General features: G+C 48.6%; 1 protein-coding gene across 6 annotated transcripts in view; it reads left to right on the top strand.

Annotated features, from left to right (window-relative positions):
• inpp5b (inositol polyphosphate-5-phosphatase B) overlaps nucleotides 1–23671 on the top strand; it is a 280167-nt gene that overhangs the window by 165388 nt on the left and 91108 nt on the right. For 2 of the 6 annotated variants that reach the window (XM_072501893.1, XM_072501903.1), the window contains 3 exons: nucleotides 4481–4568; nucleotides 4915–4980; nucleotides 22112–22282. In XM_072501893.1, the coding sequence (XP_072357994.1) occupies nucleotides 4481–4568; nucleotides 4915–4980; nucleotides 22112–22282 (325 nt within the window). Of the gene's footprint in view, nucleotides 1–2248; nucleotides 2365–4480; nucleotides 4569–4914; nucleotides 4981–22111; nucleotides 22283–23671 lie in introns of those variants that run through there. The other 4 variants (XM_072501900.1, XM_072501913.1, XM_072501917.1 and 1 more) reach the window with 3 other exon arrangements.

Here is a 23671-nt window from a genome sequence, read left to right as displayed (position 1 = left end):
GAGTCAGGAACCCTGAGCGGTGCGTAGTCCACGCTCTGTGTGGTAGCAGGCCGCTCTCTGTGGGCTTGTATCGCTCTCTGTCTCTTGGTTTCAGGCTGCAGCATCATCCTGCACTCACGAGTTGGGATGTCATATCTGCTGGGCTGAAGATACTCAAATCCGAAGAACGAATCCGCGTCTGCGTCGGATTCAATACGGGTGTCGCCAATGCGCAACACGTCTAGTTGAGGTTCGGATTTGGTACTGGGGTAGCCTCCCAAGGTGAAAGGTTCGTCCGAGTCATAGTCTTCTAGGACCATATCATCACTGTTTGCGTCGGAGCTGGCATTGGGCTCGCGAGATCCAGACAAAATGTAAAGGTCGGTATCAAAGTATTCAATGTTGGAATTATCGGTTTGGACGTAGGTAACTGCTTGTTGCAGGGTACTTCGGAGGTTAATTTCAATTCCTGGTTCAATTTGAGGCATTATGCTGTCATTCCAGGTGAAAGAAGGTTGTTTTACGGCTTTAAAAGATTTTTTCTTTGATTTGAGACGTTTCCCCTTTAAATGGGCGTGATCCGGGCCCTCTGACGTCATGACGCACGTGATGTAGCGCGTAGGAAGCGCATGCACAGATCGCTGTTCCTTTACCGATGGCCGTTTTCATGATTGCGCGGCATCTTGCGCATGCGCAAACGGACCTTCCCGTTCTGCGCACTTCTCGCGCAACTGCGCAAGTGCAGTCCCTTTAGAAAGATGACTGCCGATCAAAATCGTTCTCTGCTCCGGGACCTCGGCACCGTGGTGAGTACTGGCGCTTCTCTTACCTTTTCTTGCTGGTTGGAGTGTGTTTTCCTCACAGTATTTGCCGAATTTGTCCAGGACTGCCTGGAAGTCGCTCCTGTTTTGCCCTTTGGAGAACTTGAATTTTTAAAAGATTTCTTCTGCTCTGGCACTGGCGATGGTGAGCAGAAGCTCTGTCTTTTCAGCATCAGCCAGGTCTTCTAGTTCGGCTGCCACCAGGAAGATTTCAAACTTTTGCAGGAATGCCCGCCAGTTTTCGCGGAGATCGTCATGGCACTGGAGCTGCTGCGGAACCCTGATCTCGAACATCTTGTCTGGGTATTGTTGCTGGTTGTCACTGTACGCAGAGGTATGGCTATGTGGATTGAAACAGTTCACTCTTGGTATCATGATTTGTTATGTTGTAGGTGCAACATAAGCGGCTTCCTTGTGGTGCACTTGACAAAGGAAGGTTCAGACGTGGAGATAACTTCAACACGTTTATTAAACTATTTACACTTCTATTACTCGGGTTCGACACTACTGCCAATCCTACTATAGCTACCCAGACTGACTAATCAGTTGCTGCAATCCACGTGGTGGGTGTAATATTGAATCAACCCTGTGTCTGTACTCACTGACTGTCTCCACTGGAAAGAGGCAGATCATGTGTGTGGTGTCCTTTATATGTGGGTTGGTGTAATGCCCCCCTGTGGTCGTGTCACCTTGTGTATCGTGAATGTCTGTTGGTCGTGTCCTATCTACATGATCTATTGGTTGAGTGTGTGTGTGTGATGTTTCTAGTGCTCCCTCTAGTGTCTAGCTAGCCTACATGTATTTACTTTGATGCACATCACCACACACAGCACTCCCAGTGTGGTCTAATCCGTCAATTTTAAAAGCCCTAACATAACGTTAGCATACTTGCCTATGTTAAAGTTAACACAACCCTTCCTGTAATTCATGGCATTAAAATAATATATATTTTGATCTCTGTACCAATTTGTCTCCATTTGTTGTATACTTATTACCCAGTTTTTTTTTTGGAGCCATGTGCATCACTTTGTGTTTCTTAATGTTAGGTTTAATTTGACATTTCTTTCCCAATTTGCATAACCAATCTATATCCCACTACTAAGCTATCAATCTTTCTTAATTTCAGCAAGTTTGACGAGGTTTGCTTTCTACATCTTGTTTTTTAATGTATTGCTAATTGCTATGCAACTCTGAAGCAGAAATTGACAGCTGTAATCAAATGTTGCTCTTGCTGAACCAAGCTTGAACCAATCCATTGGTGTTACCTGATTTTTAAAGTTTTTTTTTAGAAGTAGTGCATCCTGTAAAATGCAACATATAAGTTACTCCTGAGCTTTTGCTTTTCTCCCTTGCTCTCATTTTGCGTAGAAATAGCTTTGCATCTGTCATCTGTTGTAGGCGGTTCACTCCTGGTTCTTTACTAATAGTGCTTTCCTGCTGCTGTCTAGCCCTGCTTATGCACCATCTATTCACTCAACAATACTTTGTACGTATTTCTCTGCCGGTGTTGCTGCCACTGCTGCTGCTGCTGCCATCACCGCCATTGCTGCCATTGCTGCTCCCAGTAAGTACTGAGCTGCTTTAGAATTCGTTTATTTTGAACTTGATCTTTTACTTGAGTTGTTTGGTTTAATTTTGTACTTTTAAGAATAAAAAATGGCAGTGGTTAAATTGGTTAAATGTGAAATGGACTCCTAATGAAACAGCACAACATTTTTTGCAGCTTTTTATTTTCCTTTGAAGGTTCGCTTTCCTGAAGGGTTTTAATGAACCAGATCAATTTTTATGACAATCCAACATCATTCTTGGTCACTGATTTGTTTTTCCCGAAGCCAGTCATAAATTTCCAGACTAATAAAATTTAGTTTCAAAGCTCCCCATGGGATTTCTACTGTTATCCTGTAGATTTCAGCACGGTTACCGGTCAGGCTAGGGAAGGGATTCCGAGATTATGGTTCCCATTCCTGATGGCTATCCTTTGATCTGTGTGGGTGCACATCTGTGTAAACGTTGGATAAGAACAGGGTGAAGCTTTCTCTTGATGCATTTCAGTCCATCATTTCCTGTTGGCTACTTAATATCAGATCCAGTTGCACATTCCTTACTTGAGTTTCTCAGCTAATTATTCCACATTAGCATCATACAAGCTGACTTTTTTCCATTTTTGTTGCATTCTATAGATTTTCCAATCTGGTGAATTGAAGTAATCTCTGACACCTGTTTTGTCCAAGCTTTCCTTATTTTACTACATCCATAACCACCGCAATTGGTGTCCTCTTTTTTTACGCTGTGGATTATACCAGATGCTTAGTTGTGTTTACTCCCCTCATGTCTCTTGTCCTTATCCACGGAATTATCCCCTTATCCAGAGATAATATTCTAGAGGAGTATATCTCCATTAACGCGGGCTCAAAAATCGTCCCCATAGTGGTGTGAGGAGACACAGGCAGAAAATCTGCAAAGAATTGGGAAATGTGATTCTCATCAGAGAGATCACATTTCCCGTTTTCAATGTCCCTCGTGATGTCACGAGGTTCGCGCCCACAAAGGGCGAAACCCAATTTAAATGTTTATGAATATATTTTGGTGATTAACCAGCCCCCAGTTGCATGATTTCCCCTCACTGAATATTCAAACCTCGCTGAAGTGCCTTAACGTTGGCGAGGTTTACAACAGGTTTTGAAAAACGTGATTCAGTAGAGGGTGTGCAAGTATGGCTCCCGGGAGGGAGGGACAGGTTGGCATTGTTGGATTAGTACAGTGTTGATTTGACAGTGCCAACCTTTGCCGGGGGGCAGCTCTCTGTGGAGTTGCATTGGGGTTTCCGTTATGTGCGGTTGGGGGGAAGAGCAGCGAGACCATTGATGTGGAGACTTGCAGGCATGTGTGGGGGAGTGGGCAGTGAGGAGGGAACTTTCACAGCCCCCCCCCTCCCCTCCACGGGACAGTCAGGTTGGTGAATGCCGCGGATACATCTGTGGGAGGGAGGGGGAACCCTCCTGCCCCAATGGTTGTACATCGGTGGGGGGTGGGGGAGAAACACCGGCAATGCTTCTAATCAGGGTGCCCTTTAAAAATGACGTCCCAATATCTGTGGGCCCCACCCTGCCAGCGTGATGGCATGAAGCACGGCCACTCATTTTTTACTCACGAGGCTCAAGATCTGAAGTGGAAACTGGTCTGTGGAGCTGGAAAAAATATGGTAAGATTCCACCCATTGTATTATGTTTCTGAAATTGGGTTTGTTAGTTTCTCCACTTTTTTCTTTCCTGATTCCTGAAGGCAGTGACTAATGCCAGGGTATATCGTTCCGTTGCACTTCAATGCCTGCCAAGCGGGATTGTTCATCAGGTGTACATATGAATAGTAGTTATGAACAAGTTGGTTAGTTGTTGGGAAGTGTCACTCCAGAATGTGACCCTGTCCACAGCCGACATACAAACCTTTGCATTTCAGCACTCATTGATATTGACTGGCAGTGTAAATCGTTGTTGACTTCCCGCCCTGGCCTGACTTGGAGTGACACGAGACCAATGAAAGCAACCCTTCTCCCTCATCACGGTCACACTTGCTGACATTGGTTAATTCAACATGGACCAAGGAATTGAACCTGCCATCTTCCTGCTGTTCATGATGTTGGTGCTACCTTTTATGTGACTGCATTTTTTGTTTGATTCCAGGCGATTCTGATCTGCTAGCAATCCAATATGGCCGTGAGAAGGACAGTCGCACGCATGAAGATGAACATGTTGAGCCTACTCCAGAAAAGTAAGACCTGGTAGTACTGTATATTATAAAATTAGTTTACATTCATTATGTTCAGGGTTTTAATGATGTGAATTAAATAATTGAATGATCTTGTCCATGTAAATTTCAGTTTTTACTCTTTTTAAATACTTAAGCTTGGAAATTACCACTTGAGTGTCAGCATATTGATGCAAAACATGTTTTAATTGTGGCTAAGTTGGTTGGCACCTTCATTTAAAAATGAACAAAGTAATTAATTTGAAGCATTTATGTTAAGTAATGTAGGCCGATGCTATATGTTGTAAAGCGTAGGCTGTAGTATCTAGCACGGAGAACCTTTTTAACAGCACTTCTCCGCTCTTCATAGGTGTTCCTCTGACCCAGAATTATGCTCTGAGGCCTCCGCCAGTTGCTCTGCACTTCCTGCTATGAGGTGTGTGTGAGAACAATCAAAGAGTCATTGTGCATTTGAGTATAGTTAGTAAAGATATTTGAACTGCTTTCACTTTGAGGTTGTTTTGCAATACTGATCTGTCGTGTTTAATTGACATATTGCTAAATTGGGCCTTTTTCATTCAGTTTCGTTTTCTTCCTGTTGTTTGTTTTGCATGAAATTTGAGCAAAGCATGGTGACAGCAGTGGGGTGTCATCCAGCCGCGTGTTGAATCTTGCAATGATTGAAAATTAACGTGCAAAACAAGTGATATTGCACTTCTCGCAAAGCTATACCCGCTGTGTTAATTTTAGTACTGCAGGGCAGTCCTCTGCTGTAAACTAATCCATACTGCAGCGCTGCCAGAAGTATCCTGGACAAAGTGGAGCTTTCCATGATGGAATTAGCTGAACTTGACATTAGGTGGTGCACTTACCAACTCAGCCTTTGGAGAGATAGCAAAATACTTTTTAAGGGAATATCAAAGAAGCAGACTTTGTGGAAATTCGTAATTTGGATAGGGTGGACAGTGAGAGCCTTTTTCCTCGGATAGTGATGTCTAGCACGAGGGGACATAGCTTTAAATTGAGGGGAGATAGATATAGGACAGATGCCAGAGGTAGGTTCTTTACTCAGAGAGTAGTAAGGGCGTGGAATGCCCTGCCTGCAACAGTAGTGGACACGCCAACACTAAGGGCATTCATATGGTCATTGGATAGACATATGGACGATAAGGGAATAGTGTAGATGGGCTTTAGAGTGGTTTCACAGGTCGGCGCAACATCGAGGGCCGAAGGGCCTGTACTGCGCTGTAATGTTCTATGTTCTATGTAACAGTGGAAAGCAACAACAGGTCAAAAGTGCTGTTTAAAGTCATTTTACTGGAAGATTATATCACGGTGCTTGTTTCATGTAGCTTTGCCTGTATGTAAGGGTGATTGAGACATTCAGCATGTGTTATTCAAATGACTGGCTTGCCATAAGATGTGTACCAACGACCCACACAAAAAATGGCCTGTTAATATCTGACATTTCGTATTTAATTCCAAATATGTGTAAAAAACAGTAACACATACAACATCAGACTTCACAACCTCTCAGTCCACAGTTTGTGCAATTATTTCCTCTTTTTACCCCCATCCCCTGTGACGAACAGACCTTCAAACATTGTCACAAACGGTATTGTCATTGGTGGCATGGTAACACAGTGGTTAGCACTGTTGCTTCACAGCTCCAGGGTCCCAGGTCGATTCCCGACTTGGGTCACTGACTGTGCGGAGTCTGCACGTTCACCCCGCATCTGCGTGGGTTTCCTCCGGGTGCTCCGGTTTCCTCCCACAAATCCCGAAAGATGTGCTGTTAGGTGAATTGGGCATTCTGAATTCTCCCTCTGTGTACCCGAGCAGGTGCCGGAATGTGGCGAGTAGGGGCTTTTGACAGTAATTTCATTGCAGTGTTAATGTAAGCCTACTTGTGACAATAAAGATTATTATTATCTCCTCAACCAACTTTGTCAAATTCCACCTGTGCATCATAGCCCATTCCCTTGCCTCCTGAATTCCCAAGTACCTGAACCTTTCCCTAGCTACATTAAATGGCAACATCCCCATGTTGGCCCCCAATCGCGCCGCATTCACCGGAAGCACCTTGCTCTTCCTGACATTCAACGTATGGAACTGAATCTCTCCAATTTTCCCATGATCCTACCCATACTCTCCAACAGGTCCAACATGAACAACAGCAGGTCGCCTGCGAAGATCGACACCCGGTGCTCCCTGATGCACGATCAATAACCTCAGAAACGAGATTGGAGACAATTGAAGGCTTTAATACGCTAGATGTTTCCCCCAGCAGCGCAGGTACATAAGAAAGCTGCTGGGGCGGCACGGGCTCTTATACCCTACCTTGCAGGGCGGAGCTAACATGCAAGCTTATCCAATGGGAACAAGTACATTATCCACCAATGGTATTCCGGCATTACTAGGTATCGTAATCCTCCCAACACAGACTACCACATTCACCCCTGACAAGGAGACGTGCGAAGGTGTTTGGTTGGTCGTGGTACACAGCAGTGGCCGGATTGAGTGGAAGGCATCCGGGAGGACTTCCTGCCAGCGGGAGACTGGGAGATTCCTGGACCGCAGGTCCAGTAGGATGGTCTTCCAGACCGTTCCGTACTCCCTCTCTACCTGTCCGTTTCCCCGGGGGTTGTAACTGGTCGTCCTGCTCGAGGCGATGCCCTTGCTGAGCAGGAATTGACGCAGTTCGTCGCTCATAAAGGAGGACCCCCTATCACTGTGCATGTATGCGGGGAAACCGAACAGCGTAAAGATACTATGGAGGGCTTTTATGACGGTGGTTGCGGTCATTTCGAGGCAGGGGATGGCGAATGGGAACCGGGAGTACTTGTCAATCACGTTCAGGAAGTGCGTGTTGCGGTCGGTGGAGGGGAGGGGGCCTTTGAAATCCATACTGAGGCGTTCAAAGGGACGGGAAGCCTTTATCGGGTGCGCTTTCTCTGGCCTGTAGAAGTGCGGCTTGCACTCCGCACAGATTTGTCAATTCCTGGTGGCTGTCCTGACCTCGATGGAGTCGGGCAGGTTGCGAGTCTTGATGAAGTGGAAAAATCGAGTGACCCCCGGGTGGCAGAGGTCCTCGTGGAAGGCTCGGAGGCAGTCCACTTGTGCCTAGGCACATATGCTGCAGGATAGGGCATCAGGAGGCTCGTTTAGCTTCCCGGTTGTAGGTGGAGAGTTCGATCCTCCACCGTAAGATCTTGTCGTTTTTTATCTTGCATTATCGAACATGAAAGCAACCGACCGTTGGTCAGTGAGGAGAGTGAATCTCCTGTCAGCCAGGTAATGCCTCCAATGCCGCACAGCTTCCACTATGGCCTTGTTCTCCTTTTCGACTGAGGAATGGCGGATTTTGGAGGCATGGAGGGTGCGTGAGAAGAAGGCCACGGGTCTGCCCGCTTGGTTGAGGGTGGCCGCCAGAGCTACTTCGGACGCGTCACTCTCGACCTGGAAGGGGAGGGACTCGTCGATGGTGTGCATCGTGGCCTTTGCAATATCTGCTTTGATGCAGCTGAAGGCCTGGTGGGCCTCTATCGACAGGGGAAAAACTGTGGATTGGATCAGTGGACAGGCCTTGTCCGCATATTTGGGGACCCACTGGGCATAGTAGGAAAATAAAACTAGGCAGCGCTTCAGGGCCTTGGAGCAGTGCGGGAGGGGGAACTCCATTAGGGGGCGCATGCGTTCAGGGTCGGGGCCTATAACTCCATTATGCACTACGTAGCCGAGGCTGGCTAGGCGGTCGGTGCTAAACACGCATTTATCCTTGTTATATGTTAGGTTAAGGATTTTTGCGGTTTGGAGGAATTTTCGGAGGTTGGTGTCGTGGTCCTGCTGGTTGTGGGCAGAGATGGTGACATTATCAGGGTATGGGAATGTGGCCCGTAAATCGTACCGTTCAACCATTCGGTCCATCTCTCGTCGGAAGACCGAGACCCCGTTAGTGACACCGAAGGGAACCCTTAAGAAGTGGTAGAGCCGCCCATCTGCTTCGAAGGCAGCGTATTTGCGGTCACTAGTGCGGATGGGGAGCTGGTGGTAGGCGGACTTAAGATCCGCCGTGGAGAAGACCTTGTAATGCACGATCCTGTTGACCAGGTCAGATATGCAGGGGAGAGGGTACGCGTCGAGCTGCGTAAACCTGTTGATGGTCTGACTGTAGTCGATGATCATCCTATGCTTCTCCTCGGTCTTTACAACCACTACTTGAGCTCTCCAGGGGCTGTTGCTAGCCTCAATGACACCTTCCTTCAGTAACCGTTGGACCTCTGACCTAATAAAGATCCGGTCCTGGGCACTATACTGTCTGCTTCTGGTGGCGACGGGTTTGCAATCCGGGGTGAGGTTCGCAAACAGGGAAGGTCCTTGAGGGTCGCAAGGCTGCAGACAGTGAAGGGGGGGAGGGGTATAGGTCCGCCGAATTTGAAAGTTAGACTTTGGAGGTTGCACTGAAAATCCAACCCTAGGAGTGTGGCCGCGCAGAGGTGGGGAAGGACGTAGAGTCGGTAGTTTTTGAACTCCCTTCCTTGGACCGTGAGGTTTGATACACAAAACCCCTTGGTCTCTACTGAGTGACATCCGGAGGCCAGGGAGATTTTTGGATTAACGGGGTGGACGGGGAGAGAACAGCGTCTTACCGTGTCGGGGTGTATGAAGCTCTCCGTGCTCCCAGAGTCGATTAGGCAGGACGTTTCATGCCCATTGATGAGCACCGTCGTCGTAGCAGTCGATAGCGTTCAGGGCCGAGACTGGTCCAGGGTCACCGAGGCTACTCGTGGCAGCAGTTGAATGTTTTCTTCGGGCGGTGTGTGGTCAGCCGAGCTGGGGTCCTGGGAGTCCATCCAAGATGGCGGCGCCCATTGGTCGCACATGGCTGGGGGTGCACAAAATGGCGGCGCCCATCCATCGCACGTGGCGTCTGCGGGACAAGATGGCAGCGCCCGGAGGCCGCACGTGGTCCTGGAGGAGGAAGATGGCGGCGCCCGCTGGCCGTACAGGGACCGTGGAGAGGATTGTGGTGGCAGTCCGCATTCGCCACTGGAGACCGCAGCGACCGCCCGGGCCTGGCACACCGCCATGAAGTGGCCCTTTTTACCGCATCCCTTGCAGGTGGATGCATGGGCCGGACAGCGCTGCCGGGGGTGCTTGGCTTGCCCGCAAAAATAGCAGCGGGGCCCCCCGGGGTTGCTAGGCCATCTTGCAGCACAAGCTTGTGGGGGGATGCGAGATGCCTCGGGGTCGGCCGCGGGGGGGTTCCATGCTGCCCAGGGGGCTGTCGCACGGTCGGGGACGTAAGCGCATGCGTTTCGGGAGGCCACATCCAGGGAGCCGGCAGGGGCCCGTGCCTCCTTGAGGCCTAGTGTGTCTTTCTCCAGCAATCGCTGGCGGATTTGTGAGGACAGCATACGTGCAACGAAAGCGTCCCGGATCAAGAGTTCTGTGTGGTCGCTTGCCGAAACTTGCGGGCAGCTGCAGTTTCTCCCCAACACCAGGAGCTCACGGTAGAATTCTTCCAGCGATTTCCCCAGGGATTTGTCGCCTCGTCGCTAGCAGATGTCGGGCGTAGACCTGGTTTATAGGGCGAATATCATGTCCTTTCAACAGCTCCATTGCTGCATCAAAATCTTCCGCATCCTCGATGAGGGTGTAGATTTCCGGGCTCACCCTCGAGTGCAGGACTTGCAGTTTCTGTTCTCCCGTGGGTGTGTTTTCGGCCGTTCCGAGATATCCGTTGAAACACGCCAGCCAGTGCTTGAAGGTTGCCGCTGAGTTTGCCGCGTGGGGGCTGAGTTGCAGACACTCCGGCTTGATTCGGAGCTCCATTCTTTTAAATCTAGCGTATTAAATTGATGCACGATCAATAACCTCAGAAACGAGATTGGAGACAATTGAAGGCTTTAATACGCTAGATGTTTCCCCCAGCAGCGCAGGTACAGAAGGAAGCTGCTGGGGCGGCACGGGCTCTTATACCCCGCCTTGCAGGGCGGAGCTAACATGCAAGCTTACCCAATGGGAACAAGTACATTCTCCACCAATGGTATTCCGGCATTACTAGGTACCGTAGTCCTCCTAACACAGACTACCACACTCCCTACTTCCCCTCACAATCCCCTACTACTCTATGGACCCCCTAAAGGCCATCGCCAAGGGCTCAATTACCAGCATGAACAAGACGGCGACAGCGGACACCCCTGTCTTGTACCCTATGCAGCCCAAAACTCAATGATCTCATCCCATTTGTACATACCCTTACCACTGGAGCTGCACATATCAAATGCACTCACCCCAAACCCAAACTTCGGGCTAAACGCAAACCTACCCAAGATCTCAAATAAATACCTCCACTCCACCCTATCAGAAGCCTTCTGTGCATCCATAGAGACAATGACCTCCGGCACCTGCCCCACTGACAGAGTCATAACCTCATTTAACAGCCTCCTGATACTGGAGAGCTGCCTTCCCTTTACGAAACCCGTTTGATCCTCAGCGACCACCCATGGCACACATCTTTCCATGCTCCCCGCCACCAACTTAGCCAACACTTTCACATCTGTGTTCAGTAGCGAAATGGGCCTATAAGACCCACACTCCAATGAATCCTCCCTCTTCTTTGGGATTAGCTGACACCCGATTCTGATTAATCTCCATGTAATCCCCAATCACCGACCTCACCTTTTCGCAATACCCCTTATCTGCCAACAAACCCAAACAAGCCTCCATCCCGGCCTCTGCACCTGCCCCGTGCTGAGTCTCACCTCCAGCCAATGCAGACCATGGTCGGATATCACAATTCCAGCATATTCCACCCCCAACAACACCACACTGCTCACCACAAAGAAATCAATTCTCAAGTATACCTTGGGCGGGATTCTCTGTTTCTGAGACTAAGTGCTGACACCAATGCAGAATCCGTGCACTTTCATGACATAAAAACCGGCGCTGTACCTGGACCGATTCCGCTACTGTTTAGGGGCTAGCACCAGTGCCACGTGGAACACAATCGATTCCAATAACAAACTGTACGGGATTCGCCGGGTCCGTGATTGACAGTCGGGAGGCTGACAAGCTGCAGCTGTGTATACACATTACATTCCCCACACACACTATTCCCAGCCAACAAGATGGCACTGGTTGCGCTGGGGCGCGCCCATGCACCTGATGGGTCAGCTGGGGCCAGACTCGGGGGCGACACCTATATGACCTGTGGCACCAAGTTCAAAGTGGACTGTTAGCAGTGTGCACAGCTACATGGCTGCCTTGCCGGCTGTGGCAATGGTGTTCCCTGCCCCTCCACCCCGACCCCACAGCCCACATCCTGGCCACCCCCCCCCCCCCCCCCCCCCCCAGCGGCACAACCGTCATAAACTATGGCTATGTTGGACACCTTCCGTACGTCCTCTCCTTCAGCATCCGTCAAGCCGATTTCACGATATTTAAAAGCACAAGTGAACCGCGCCGTCGGAACTCGGCCCATTGGAGGCGGAGAATCGCAAAGGCCCCGGAGAGTACCAAGAACCCCCCCCCCCCGGGATTCTGAAACCTCCAGGGGTCAACCATTCCCATCCGTTCCATAATCCCTCCAACTCTTTCGCCGTCCCAACCCTTCCCATTGACTTGGGGCTCAACCTGTCCACGCTCAGTTCCATCATGCAGTTAAAAATCTCCACATATAATCAATTGTTCTGTATTCAGGTCCGGGATCACTCCCAGCAAACCCGGAAGAAATCCCACATTGTCAAAATTCAGCGGGTTGACTAACACTACCGACGTCCCACCCATTCCTTCCTCAGCCTAACCTGGTCCTTCACCCGGTGGTGCATCTCCTGTAAAAATATCACCTCTTCCTTCAAACTCCTCGGGTGTGCAAAAAGCCAGGACCTCTTAATCGGCCCATTTAATCCACGGATATTCCATGTTATTCTTACTGGAGGCTTAAGCCTCCACTCCCCTCTGCCATCCGCTATCATCCCTCTGGCTCTGCCTCCTCTAATGCCACCTGATATCGGTCCATCCAAGATGTCTCTCCCCCCCCCCCCCCCCCCACCCTCTCCGTCCATGACCATGCTCAGTCTCCAACTTTGCCACATCGCAATCTCCCTTTCCCCCACCTTGGCTCCTCCCCACCTCTCCACCGTTTACCAGCCTTACCTACCAGCATGGCAGCTCCTACTCGAAGGCACCCCTGCACACTCCTCCACCTCCCACTGGCCCCTTGCAATAACCATACCGCCAACCTTTACAGATGCAGCTCCTCCATCTCACACCAACTCTCAGTTCTCCCCCAATTAATGGTCCCTTATGAAGTTATTAGCCTATTCTTAGGTTTCAAAATAGTATTCCCTGCCCTCAAATGTGACCCACAGTTTCGCCAGGTACAGCACCCCAAAAAGAATCTTCCTTCGGTACAACACCGCCTTGGCCCTGTTGAATCCAACACGCCTCTTCACCAGCTTCGCACCAATATCATGATATATTCGGATACAATTCCCGTCCCATTCACAGTCTTGTTTCTCACTGGCCATCGTAAAATCATTTTTTTCTTGACAAATTTGTGCAACCGCACAATCACTGCCTGCTGCGGCTCCCTTGCTCTCAGTCATTTCCTTAAACACCTGTGGACCCTGTCCACCTCTGGAGCCTAGTCCAGCACCCCGTCCTCCACCAGCCCTGCCAACACCCTTGACACATATTTTGTGGCACTTCTTACTTCCACACCCTCTGGCAGACCCACAATCCGCAGGTTCTGGTGCCTGGACCTATTTCCTGCTCCTCCACTTTCACCCTCAATGACTTATACAGGTTCCCCTGGACACCCACCTCTGCCTCCAAGGACAAAATCCAATCATTCTGGTTGGACATCACCGTCTCCCCCTCTTGTATCTTCGCCCCTTGTGCCTCAAAGCACTTCTCTACACAGTCCATTGATCCTCGCGGAGGTGCTACTGCTCCCTCAATGGCCTTCGACCAGTCATTGTGCATCTCATTCCTTTGCTGATGAAATTTGTCTTTGATGAAAGCCATCAACTGTTCCAAATGGGCCTTTCCCACTGGCGACGACCCTTCCCCCTCTGCCACTCTCGCAATTGTTGCTGCACCACGGGTCCCCTCCAATTCCGTAGCCAGGTTTTTAACTGTTTTTTGCCGTGTCTGGTAGCCAGACGGTATGCCAATCTTGGGGAATACCTCTCCTCTACACCTTCTGCACCACTTTCCTGCCAGAGCGATCCCACTAACGGGTATAAAGTGCCCAAACCAATGCCTTTTGAGCTGGAGCTGCCCTGTGTGCAACCATTCACTCACTCCACGGCCTCCACTGGAAGTTCTATATCTTACTTTTCATATTGAACCAGCAGCGATGTTTTCACTCCAATTATGTCCTGTGTTTTCAAAGAAAACATTTTTACAAGCGGAGGTGGATAGAAACCTATGGTGACTGCTTTAAATCATTATTTCCTTGGATTTCAGCACATGCACCCACTGGGCTGTTGAGTAACAGGTGTAGAAATGGCTGAATATCCCAGCGTTGTTACATGATTTACATTTGACAGAGCAGAATTTTTTTTTAAAAATAAACTTTTTATTGAGGTATTTTTGGTATAGTGACAATAACAAAATAAACAATATACATGAAACCATAAACATAGTGCAAAAGCCACCTCTCGTACAGGTCCCACCCTTATTGACCCCCTACTCTAATCTAAACTACACCCGCTCCACCTCCCTCCATCTGCTGACGATTAATTTCCCGCAAAGAAGTCGGCGAACGGTTGCCACCTCTGGGTGAATCCTAACAGTGACCCCCTCAAGGTGAACTTGATTTTCTCCAAACAGAGAAAGTTGGCCATGTCCGTTAGCCAGGTCTCTGACTTCGGGGGCTTTGAGTCCCTCCATGCTAATAGTATCCGTCTCCGGGCTACCCGGGAAGAAAAGGCCAGAACGTCTGCCTCTTTTTCCTCCTGGATTCCTGGGTCTTCTGACACCCCGAAAATCGCCACCTCTGGACTCAGAGCCACCCTTGTCTTTAACACCATGGACATGACGTCCGCAAACCCCTGCAAAAATCCCCAAAGCTTTGGACATGTCCAAAACATGTGGACATGGTTCACCGGTCCTCCCACACATTTTGCGCACCTGCCCACCACCCCAAAGAATCTGCTCATCCGGGCCACTGTCATGTGAGCCCGGTGAACAACCTTAAATTGTATCAGGCTGAGCCTGGCACATGATGCAGATGCGTTGACTCTACTCAACACATCTGCCCATAAACCATCCTCTATCTCACTTACCAGCTCCTCCTCCCACTTGCGCTTCAGCTCCTCGGTCTGCGTCTCCTCCGACCCCGTAAGCTCCTTATAAATGTCCGAGACGCTCCCTTCTCCTACCCACCCTCTGGAAACTACACTGTCCTGAATCCCCCTTAGCGGTAGGAGCGGGAAGGTTGACACCTGTTTACGAAGGAAGTCCCGCACCTACAGATATCTGAATTTGTTTCCCCTCGCCAACCCAAACTTTACCTCCAACGCCCTCATATTCAGAAAGCTCCCCTCTATGAACATATCTCCCATCCTCTCAATCCCCGCTCTCCGCCATAACCGGAACCCCCCGTCCATACTCCTCGGGGAAAACCGGTGATTATCACAGACTGGGGCCCAAATCGATGCTCCCACTGCTCCCACATGTCGCCTCCACTGGCCCCAAACTCTCAGGGCCGCCACCACCACTGGACTGGTGGAGTACCGTGCCGGCGGGAACGGCAGAGGCGTAGTTACCAACGCCCCCAAACTGTTGCCCTTGCATGAAGCCGCCTCCATACACACCCATGCCGACCCCTCCCCCACCACCCACTTCCTGATCATGGCTATATTAGCCGCCCAGTAATAGTTGCTAAAATTTGGCAGCGCCTGCCTGCCCTCTCCCCGACTCCGCTCCAGCATTACCTTCCTTACTCGCGGGGTCTTGCCCGCCCAGACGAAGCCCGTGATCACTCAGTTGACCCGCTTAAAAAAGGACCGCGGAATAAAGATGGGTAGACACTGAAATACAACTAGGAATCTCGGGAGGACCGTCATCTTCACCGTTTGCACCCTCCCAGCCAGAGACAGCGGAAGCGCGTCCCACCTCCGAAAATCGTCCTTCATTTGGTCCACCAGCCGGGCCAGATTCAATTTATGCAGCTGGTCCCATTCCCGCGCCACTTGGATGCCTAGGTACCTAAAGCTTCCCTTTACTAACCTAAACGGCAGCTCTCCCAGTCGGCTCTCCTGTCCCCTCGCCTGGACCACAAACATTTCACTCTTTCCCGTATTAAGCTTGTACCCCGAAAACTGGCCAAATTCCCCTCGAGTCCTCATGATTTCTTCCATCCCCTCTATTGGGTCCGAAACGTACAGAAGCAGGTCATCCGCATCGAGCGAAACCCTGTGCTTCCCCCCCCCCACCCCGGACCAGTCCTCTCCAGCCCCTCGAGGCTCTCAGAGCAATTGCCAATGACTCCATAGCCAGCGCAAACAACAATGGGGAGAGGGGGCATCCCTGTCTCGTCCCCCGGTGCGGTCTAAAATAGTCCGATGTTGTCCTATTCGTCCGTACACTTGCACAGGAGCCAGATACAGTAACCTGACCCAGTTAATAAAGCCCCACACGAATCCGAACCGTCCCAGTATCTCCCACAGATAGTCCCATTCTACCCGATCAAAAGCCTTTTCTGCATCCATTGCGATCACTACCTCCACCTCCCTACCTTCCGGAGGCATCATGATCACATTTAACAGCCTCCTTACATTGGCCACAAACTGCCTGCCCTTAACAAACCCCGTCTGGTCCTCCTCAGTAACGTCCGGAACACAATCCTCGATCCTGGAGCACAAGATTTTGGCCAGCAACTTGGCATCTACATTCAACAGGGAGAGCGGCCTGTAGGACCCACACAGCTCCGGGTTCTTGTCCCACTTAAGAATCAGCGAAATCGTTGCCTGTGACATCGCCGCGGGCAACACCCCTCTTTCCCTTGCCTCATTGAACATCTTCAACAACACCGGCCCCAATATCCCCGAGAACGTTTTATGAAACTCCACTGGGTACCCGTCTGGACCCGGGGCCTTAGTGCCTGCATGGCCTTCAAGCCCTCCACTATCTCCTCCAGCTCGATTGGGGCTCCCAGCCCTTCTACCCGCTCCCGGTCCACCTTTGGGAAATTCAGCCCCTCCAAGAAGTGCCTCATCCCCTCCGGCCCTGTAGGGGGTTCCGACCTGTAGAGCCTGCTGTAGAAATCCCTAAACGCCTTATTCACCCCTACGACAGAGCAGAATTTATGCATAGCTTTCACCTGTGACAACTAGATTGGGTAAATCCTATAATTAGATAAATTATTTTCATTATGTGGAAGAAACAGACTTCAGAAACTATATTCTGCTTCTCCTGGTCAATATTCGTGACTCAACAAACATTAATGAGATAATCTAGTCATTATCGTATTACTGTTTGTGCGACCTTGCTGTGCACATAGTGCCTTTCCCTACATTACATGTGGTTACGTTTCAAAAGCTCTTAATTGGCTGAAAATCGTTATGAGACATTGTGAGATTGTGAAAGGCACACAAATGCAACTCCAACAAAGCACTCCATATCAAGACCTTTTTAACTTGTCCAGAATTAAGTGTGAAGCAAAGTCGTTATGTCCCAGGTGAATATAGGCTGCTTTCCCCTTTGAGGGGGAGAGCTGACAGGTGATGATTTGACCTGAGGATCACCACACCTCAGGCGAGGAGGGGCTTGGTTGAGAAGACAGGGCCTTCATGAATAACCTCAACCGGTACAGGAATTGACCTGCGCTGCTGGCCTTGCTCTGCATCATGATCCAGCTGTCCAGCCAAAAGCTAAATCAGCCCCCGTGGACTGCTTGCACTGTGTTCCTGAAAGCTTCTCCCGTCAATCACTTCATTCACTGACACATTACTTTTAAGTGGAAGCATATGTAAATTATTTTTTATTACTTTTTCTGAGTTACAAAGCCAGGGCTCAGAGTGTGGGTCAGGGGCGAACCCCTAATCCAGCTCCTCACCTGCTCCAAAAACCAATTCAAATTGAATCCAATTCATGGTCCCCACAAGAGAGACATACCAGATCTGAGCCAAAGGCTCAATCTACATTACACTTGATCTTAGCCAAAAGGCCAAAATTATCTCTCGCCTGCATTTCTTGCCTGCCTGACGATGGAGGAAGTTATTAGATTCTTATAATAACAAGATAGTCTCTCATGCATTCCACAGTACAGTTACTAGTATTGTTCAAGATTAGCATCTGAATTGAGATGCTAAGCCAATTTTTATCTGTTTCATGTACGTATTTTTAAAAACAGCAACTTTTTACACAGCACCTTTAACCGAATGCAACATTCCAAGCTGCTTCACAAGAGTATTGTGGAACACAATCGAGCCAGATAAGGAGGTGTTAGGCCAGTTGACCAGAAGCTTAGTCATAGGTTGGTTTTAAGGAACATCTAGAAGAGAAGAGATAACAAGGTGGAGGTAAACCAGAGCTTGGGACGTGGGCATCTGAGTGCACCAGTGAGGCCTTGCAGCAGTTTCAAAACAGGTGAAAATTGTAAAATTGAGATGTTGCTTAACCACAAACCAATATAACCAACGAGCATGGGGGTGGCGGGCGAGCAGAACTTAGTGTCAGTTAAGACAGCAGAGTTCTGAATAACCCCACTTTTGCGGAGGGTAAAACGTGAGAGTTCAGCCAAGCATGCAGAAATAGTCAAGTCGAGAGGTAACAAAGTCATGGTTGAGGGTTTCAGCAGCAGTTGAGCTGAAGCAAGGTCAAAGTTGGGTGGTGTTATGAAAATAGGAGGTCCTAATGAATGTGTTGTTGTGACTGTGTGGTGGAAGCTCAGAATCACAATTTTTATAGCGCAAAAGGGGGCCATTTGGCCCATTGTGTCGGCACCAGCTCTCTGAATGAGAAATTCATTTAGTGCCGTTCTCCCTCTTTCTGGGAACCCTGTACATTCTTCCTTTTCAGATAACAATCTAATTGCCTTTTGAATGCTTCTGTTAAACCTGCCTCCATCACACTCTCCAGTTAATCCCAGATCCTAACTACTCAGCACGTGAAAATGTTTTATCTCATTTTGTTTCTGTTTCTTTCGGAATTCATTTTTGCAATCTAGTTTACTATTGCTACTGGTTCCCCTTTATCTATGCTGCTAGTTATATCCTCATCTCTGGATCACGTGTAGCACCAAGATTATGAGCAGTCTGATTCAAACAGTTGCCAGGGAGAGGGATGGAGTTAGTAATAAGGGAAAATAGTTTGTGAGGGAGACCAAGGAAAATGACTTTTGTCTTCCCAATGCTTAAATCGATTAAATCCATCAACTCTGGATTTCTGATCATTTGGAGGGTAAAGAAGAGACAAGAGAGTGGAAGAGTACATATATGGAAACTGTACTATGATTTTGCAAGATGTTGCCAAGTGGCAGCATATTGGTGAGAAAGAGGAAGGGACCAAGGATAGATTATTTGCGAACACCAGAGGTTATAGTACAGGAGTGAGAAGAGACGGTATTGCATATGATTCTCTGGTATGACAGGATAGATAGATACGAATGAGATTAGGGAAGTGCAGTCCCAATCTGAGCAACATTGGAGAGGTGTTGGAGGAGGATGATGGAATCATCTGTGTTGAAGGCTACAGATAAGTTTAGGAAGATGCGGAAGGATAGTTTATTTTTGTTGCATTTGGGAAGGATTTTTTTGTGACTATGTATTTTGAGGTAGGTGGAAACGAGATTGGAGAGATTTGAACAAAATGTTCTGAGAAAGATGAGCACAGATTTTCAAAGTGACAAAGTGTTCAAGGCCTTTGTAGAAGAAAGGACGTTTTGAGATGGGGCAGAGTTTGCAAACACAGATGGATTAGTTTTATGTTTAGGAGACGTCGATGATGGTAGATTTGAAAAGGTGGCAGGATGAAACCCGAGGAGAGAAAACTACCAATAATATCAGCTATGAGCCAGGATGGGGAGTTGAGTGGTGAGCAGTTTAGCAGCAATAGGATCTGGAGACCATGAGGTGGGTCGCATGGAAAATATGAGCTCGGAGTAGGCATGAAAATGAATGAAATGAAATGAAATGAAGAAATGAGGGGAGATAGGAGATAAACTAGAGAAAGGTAACAATTCGTGCGAGGGGAATTGTTAGAGGAAGTTTGGAATGATGAGCTGGGAAATGGAAAAAAATCATCAATGGCAGCAAAAATTAGATTGTCTTGATCTTTGCAACAAAGGAGAATGGGAATCTGGGGCGAGATTCTCCGACCCCCCGCCGGGTCGGAGAATCGCCGGGGGCTGGCGTGAATCCCGCCCCCGCCAGTTGCCGAATTCTCCGGCACCGGAGATTCGGCGGGGGCGGGAATCGCGCCAGTTGGCGGGGCCCCCCCACGATTCTCCGGCCCAGATGGGCCGAAGTCCCGCTGCTAGAATGCCTGTCCCGTCGGCGTGGATTAAACCACCTCTCTTACCGGCGGGACAAGGCGGCGCGGGCGGGCTCCAGGGTCCTGGGGGGGGGCAGGGCGATCTGGCCCCGGGGGGTGCCCCCACGGTGGCCTGGCCCGCGATCGGGGCCCACCGATCCGCGGGCGGGCCTGTGCCTTGGGGGCACTCTTTTCCTTCCGCCTTCGCCACGGTCTCCACCATGGCGGAGGCGGAAGAGACTCCCTCCACTGTGCATGTGCGGGGATGCCGTGAGCGGCCGCTGACGCTCCCACGCATGCGCCACCCGGCAAAGTCATTTCCGCGCCAGCTGGCGGGGCACCAAAGGCCTTTCCCGCCAGCTGGCGGGGTGGAAATCAGTCCAGCGCGGGCCTAGCCCCTCAAGGTTAGGGCTCGGCCCCCCAAGATGCGAAGGATTCCGCACCTTTGGGGCAGCGCGATGCCGGACTGATTTGCATCGTTTTTGGCGCCGGTTGGCGGACATCGCGCCGATTACGGAGAATTTCACCCCAGGTGTTGTATTCATCTTCCTGGATGACCTGTGAACAGTGAGGTGTTTTAGCAATGACGAGAAGTACCCAATAATACTTTATGTGGTCCAGCCAGATGTGACAACAAATGATTAAACTAGTTGCTTAGCAAAGAAATTTAAGTCAGCATCCCTTAAATTTGAGGAGAGTCGGAGGTAAACTGGTGACACAGGGGTGATTAGGGTGGAAAAGATAATAAGGTGTGATTTAATAAATCAATAGATGTGCAGGGATCATCATGGATTATAAGATTAGTTGGGAGTTTGAGTGCAGAGGTGAGTGACTTGGAAGAGAGTTTTTTCAAGCATCAGGCACTGAAAAGAAGTGGATTGAAAGGGGGATATAGATAGTGAGCAATAAAAGGAAAGATTCAAGATTGTATCAAATGATATTTAAGATGTGGCAGTGAGGCCTTGTGTGGTAACTGGACAGAAGGGGTGGCCGTGAATGTTGGTGAGACAGTTTATGTGAAAGGAGCTATAGAGGGAGGAAAGAAGGACGGTAAAGTCCGAGCAAGAACCAGAGAGTTGAGATGGTAGTTGAAGTCACTGAAGGTGAAAATTCATTCATTGCAGAGGCAGAGTAGAAAAACAGGGAAACTGTCTCAGAGGAAGTTAGTGATATTTGGATTTGCAATGCCGAACAAGGATTTTAAATGAGAGTTGTGAAGGGTGAAACAAGATGATATGCTTAAAGGAGGAGTCGTTGTCAGAGGAATAGGGAAGCAGACCAAAATTAGATTTGCAGATGAGCGTGACGTTACCATCGTGATAGTTTGAGCAGGGTGGGTGGGGGAATGTACAACTAGGCGGGGAAGCTTCACTCCGCGGAATGGTGTCATTATCCCTCAGCCATATCTTAGGTAAGGCCATAATGTGATCATCAACAATGAGCTCATGGAAAGCAAGAGATTTCTTGTTGTTGGGAGTGTTTACATGGAATTACAAAATGGAAACCAGCTGTTTGGCCCAGCCAGGCTGTGCTGGTGTTTATTTTTCTCATGAGCAATTCCCTGGGCCTGCTGTGCTTCTATTTCCATTAATTCCCTTTTTCTTTAGCTATCTGTCTCACCTGTCCCCAGTTCTAATCTCTTGCATTTCATTTTATATCTAATGTGTAAAGTCATCATAGTCCCAGATGACTATCAGCTGCTTTCCCCTTTGAGGGGTTTAACCTGAGGATCACCACACCTCAGGCGAGGAACAAGGTTGAGAAGGCGGGGCTTCATGAATAACCTTTTATAGTTTTGTCCCATTCAATAATCTATTCTGTTCCATCTCTTCATTTCTTCTGTCGAATGAAAACAGCCCCAATTATTTCAAGTATTTCTTTATAACTGCATGTTTCCCTGGTCAGACAGCATTTTTGTGCGTTGTATCTTTTCTAGCTGTCGTCTGTTAGTCCAGAATGGCACAACTATTCCAACTGTGGTTTCATACGTTTCACATAGATTCACCGTTCATCTCGATGTTAATATTCCATACGCTGAAACACTAAAGATGGTAAAAATGTTTTATTTGTGATTCAAGGCCAGATAAAATTAAGCCTGACATAACAGATGACATGGTCCGCAACGCCAACTTGTTGGCTACAAGCAAAGCCCAAATCCTCACAATGCCACAATTTGGCCTACGAGACAATCTGATCAAATCAGAGTTGCTGAAGCAAGAAGAGAAGTACACTTATATCAGAAACTATAGGTGAGTTTAAATTTAAATATTTATTGTGTAAATATGTAGCATTGCTCAAGTGTGTATTGAAACCAGTTGTATCTCGAGAAACAGCAGCCCACCTCTGCTGAATTGAATGTCAAGTGTGGACCAGCTGGTCACGTGAGGACATGATGACACAGCTGCATAGGAAGTCACATGGTGAGAGAACAGGGATTATCCCCGGGGGCACGAGAATTATCCTCAGGTTTTCTGGCAGAGGGCAAGTTCTGTATGTAGCTGTTCAGCTCAGGAATAAGCTACTTTTGTTGGAGGTTTTTGATGTCAGTGATTTGTGGAACTCACAACATTCTACATGGTGTCAGGAGTTTGCAGTATGGCACAAGGACTTTGCCTCACCCACCCACTAGTATTTGATGAAAATATTGTGCATAGTTTAGAAAAGTTCCAGGAGTCACATACTTACTGCAGTGCTGCACTCTCAGGCAAGTTGAAAAGGTACAGGCTTTTTGCCCTATTCAACTTTGTGGGCCCTGAGGCCGACAAAAAAGTCAAGTCACTTGTCTTCCAGACAAGAGGAGAAAGTAGACCCCAAGATAATCCTGAAACAGTTCAAGAACATTTGTCTCCCGGTAAAAAATCTAATCCAGACCATCCAATTAAAACTTAATCCTGTGAAATGCAGATTCAGGGTCAACCAAGTTCTTTACATAGGCCATTTATTTACCGATGATGGTGTCAAGCCCGATCCAGACAAGACGAGGGCTATACGACAAATGGACAAGCAGGCTTTACAGCGCTTTATTGGTGGAATAAATTATCTGTCTTCGTTTATTCCATATTAAAGTGAGGTAACTGGACCTCTTGATCAATTCCTCTGCCAAGACATCAAATGGTGCTGGCAAGAGCACCACACAGTGGTCTTCAACAGACTCAAACAAGCAATTGCAGCCCTGTTGCTATTACAATACTTTGATGTTTGAATTTGAATGTCTGACAAATCTGTTAGAGTTCTTTGAGGAGGTAACAAGGAAGGTTAGACAAAGGAGAACCAGTGGACGTGATTTATTTAGATTTCCAGAAGGCCTTTGACAAGGTGCCGCCTAGGAGACCGTTAAATAAGTTAAACGCCCATGGTGTTAAGGGTAAGATCCTGGCATGGATTGAGGATTGGCTGACTGGCAGAAAGCAGAGAGTGGGGATAAAGGGATCTTTTTCAGGATGGCAGCCGGTGACTAGTGGTTTGCCTCAGGGGTCTGTGCTGGGACCATAACCTTTCACAATATACATAAATGATCTGGAAAAAGGAACTGAAGGCACTGTTGCTAAGTTTGCAGATGATACAAACATCTGTAGAGGGACAGGTAGTATTGAGGAAGCAAGAGGGCTGCAGAAGGATTTGGACAAGCTAGGAGAGTG

Source organism: Scyliorhinus torazame, chromosome 1 (genome assembly GCF_047496885.1).
Source record: "Scyliorhinus torazame isolate Kashiwa2021f chromosome 1, sScyTor2.1, whole genome shotgun sequence".
NCBI lineage: Eukaryota > Metazoa > Chordata > Chondrichthyes > Carcharhiniformes > Scyliorhinidae > Scyliorhinus > Scyliorhinus torazame.
This window is presented reverse-complemented; position numbering and strand designations above follow the sequence as displayed.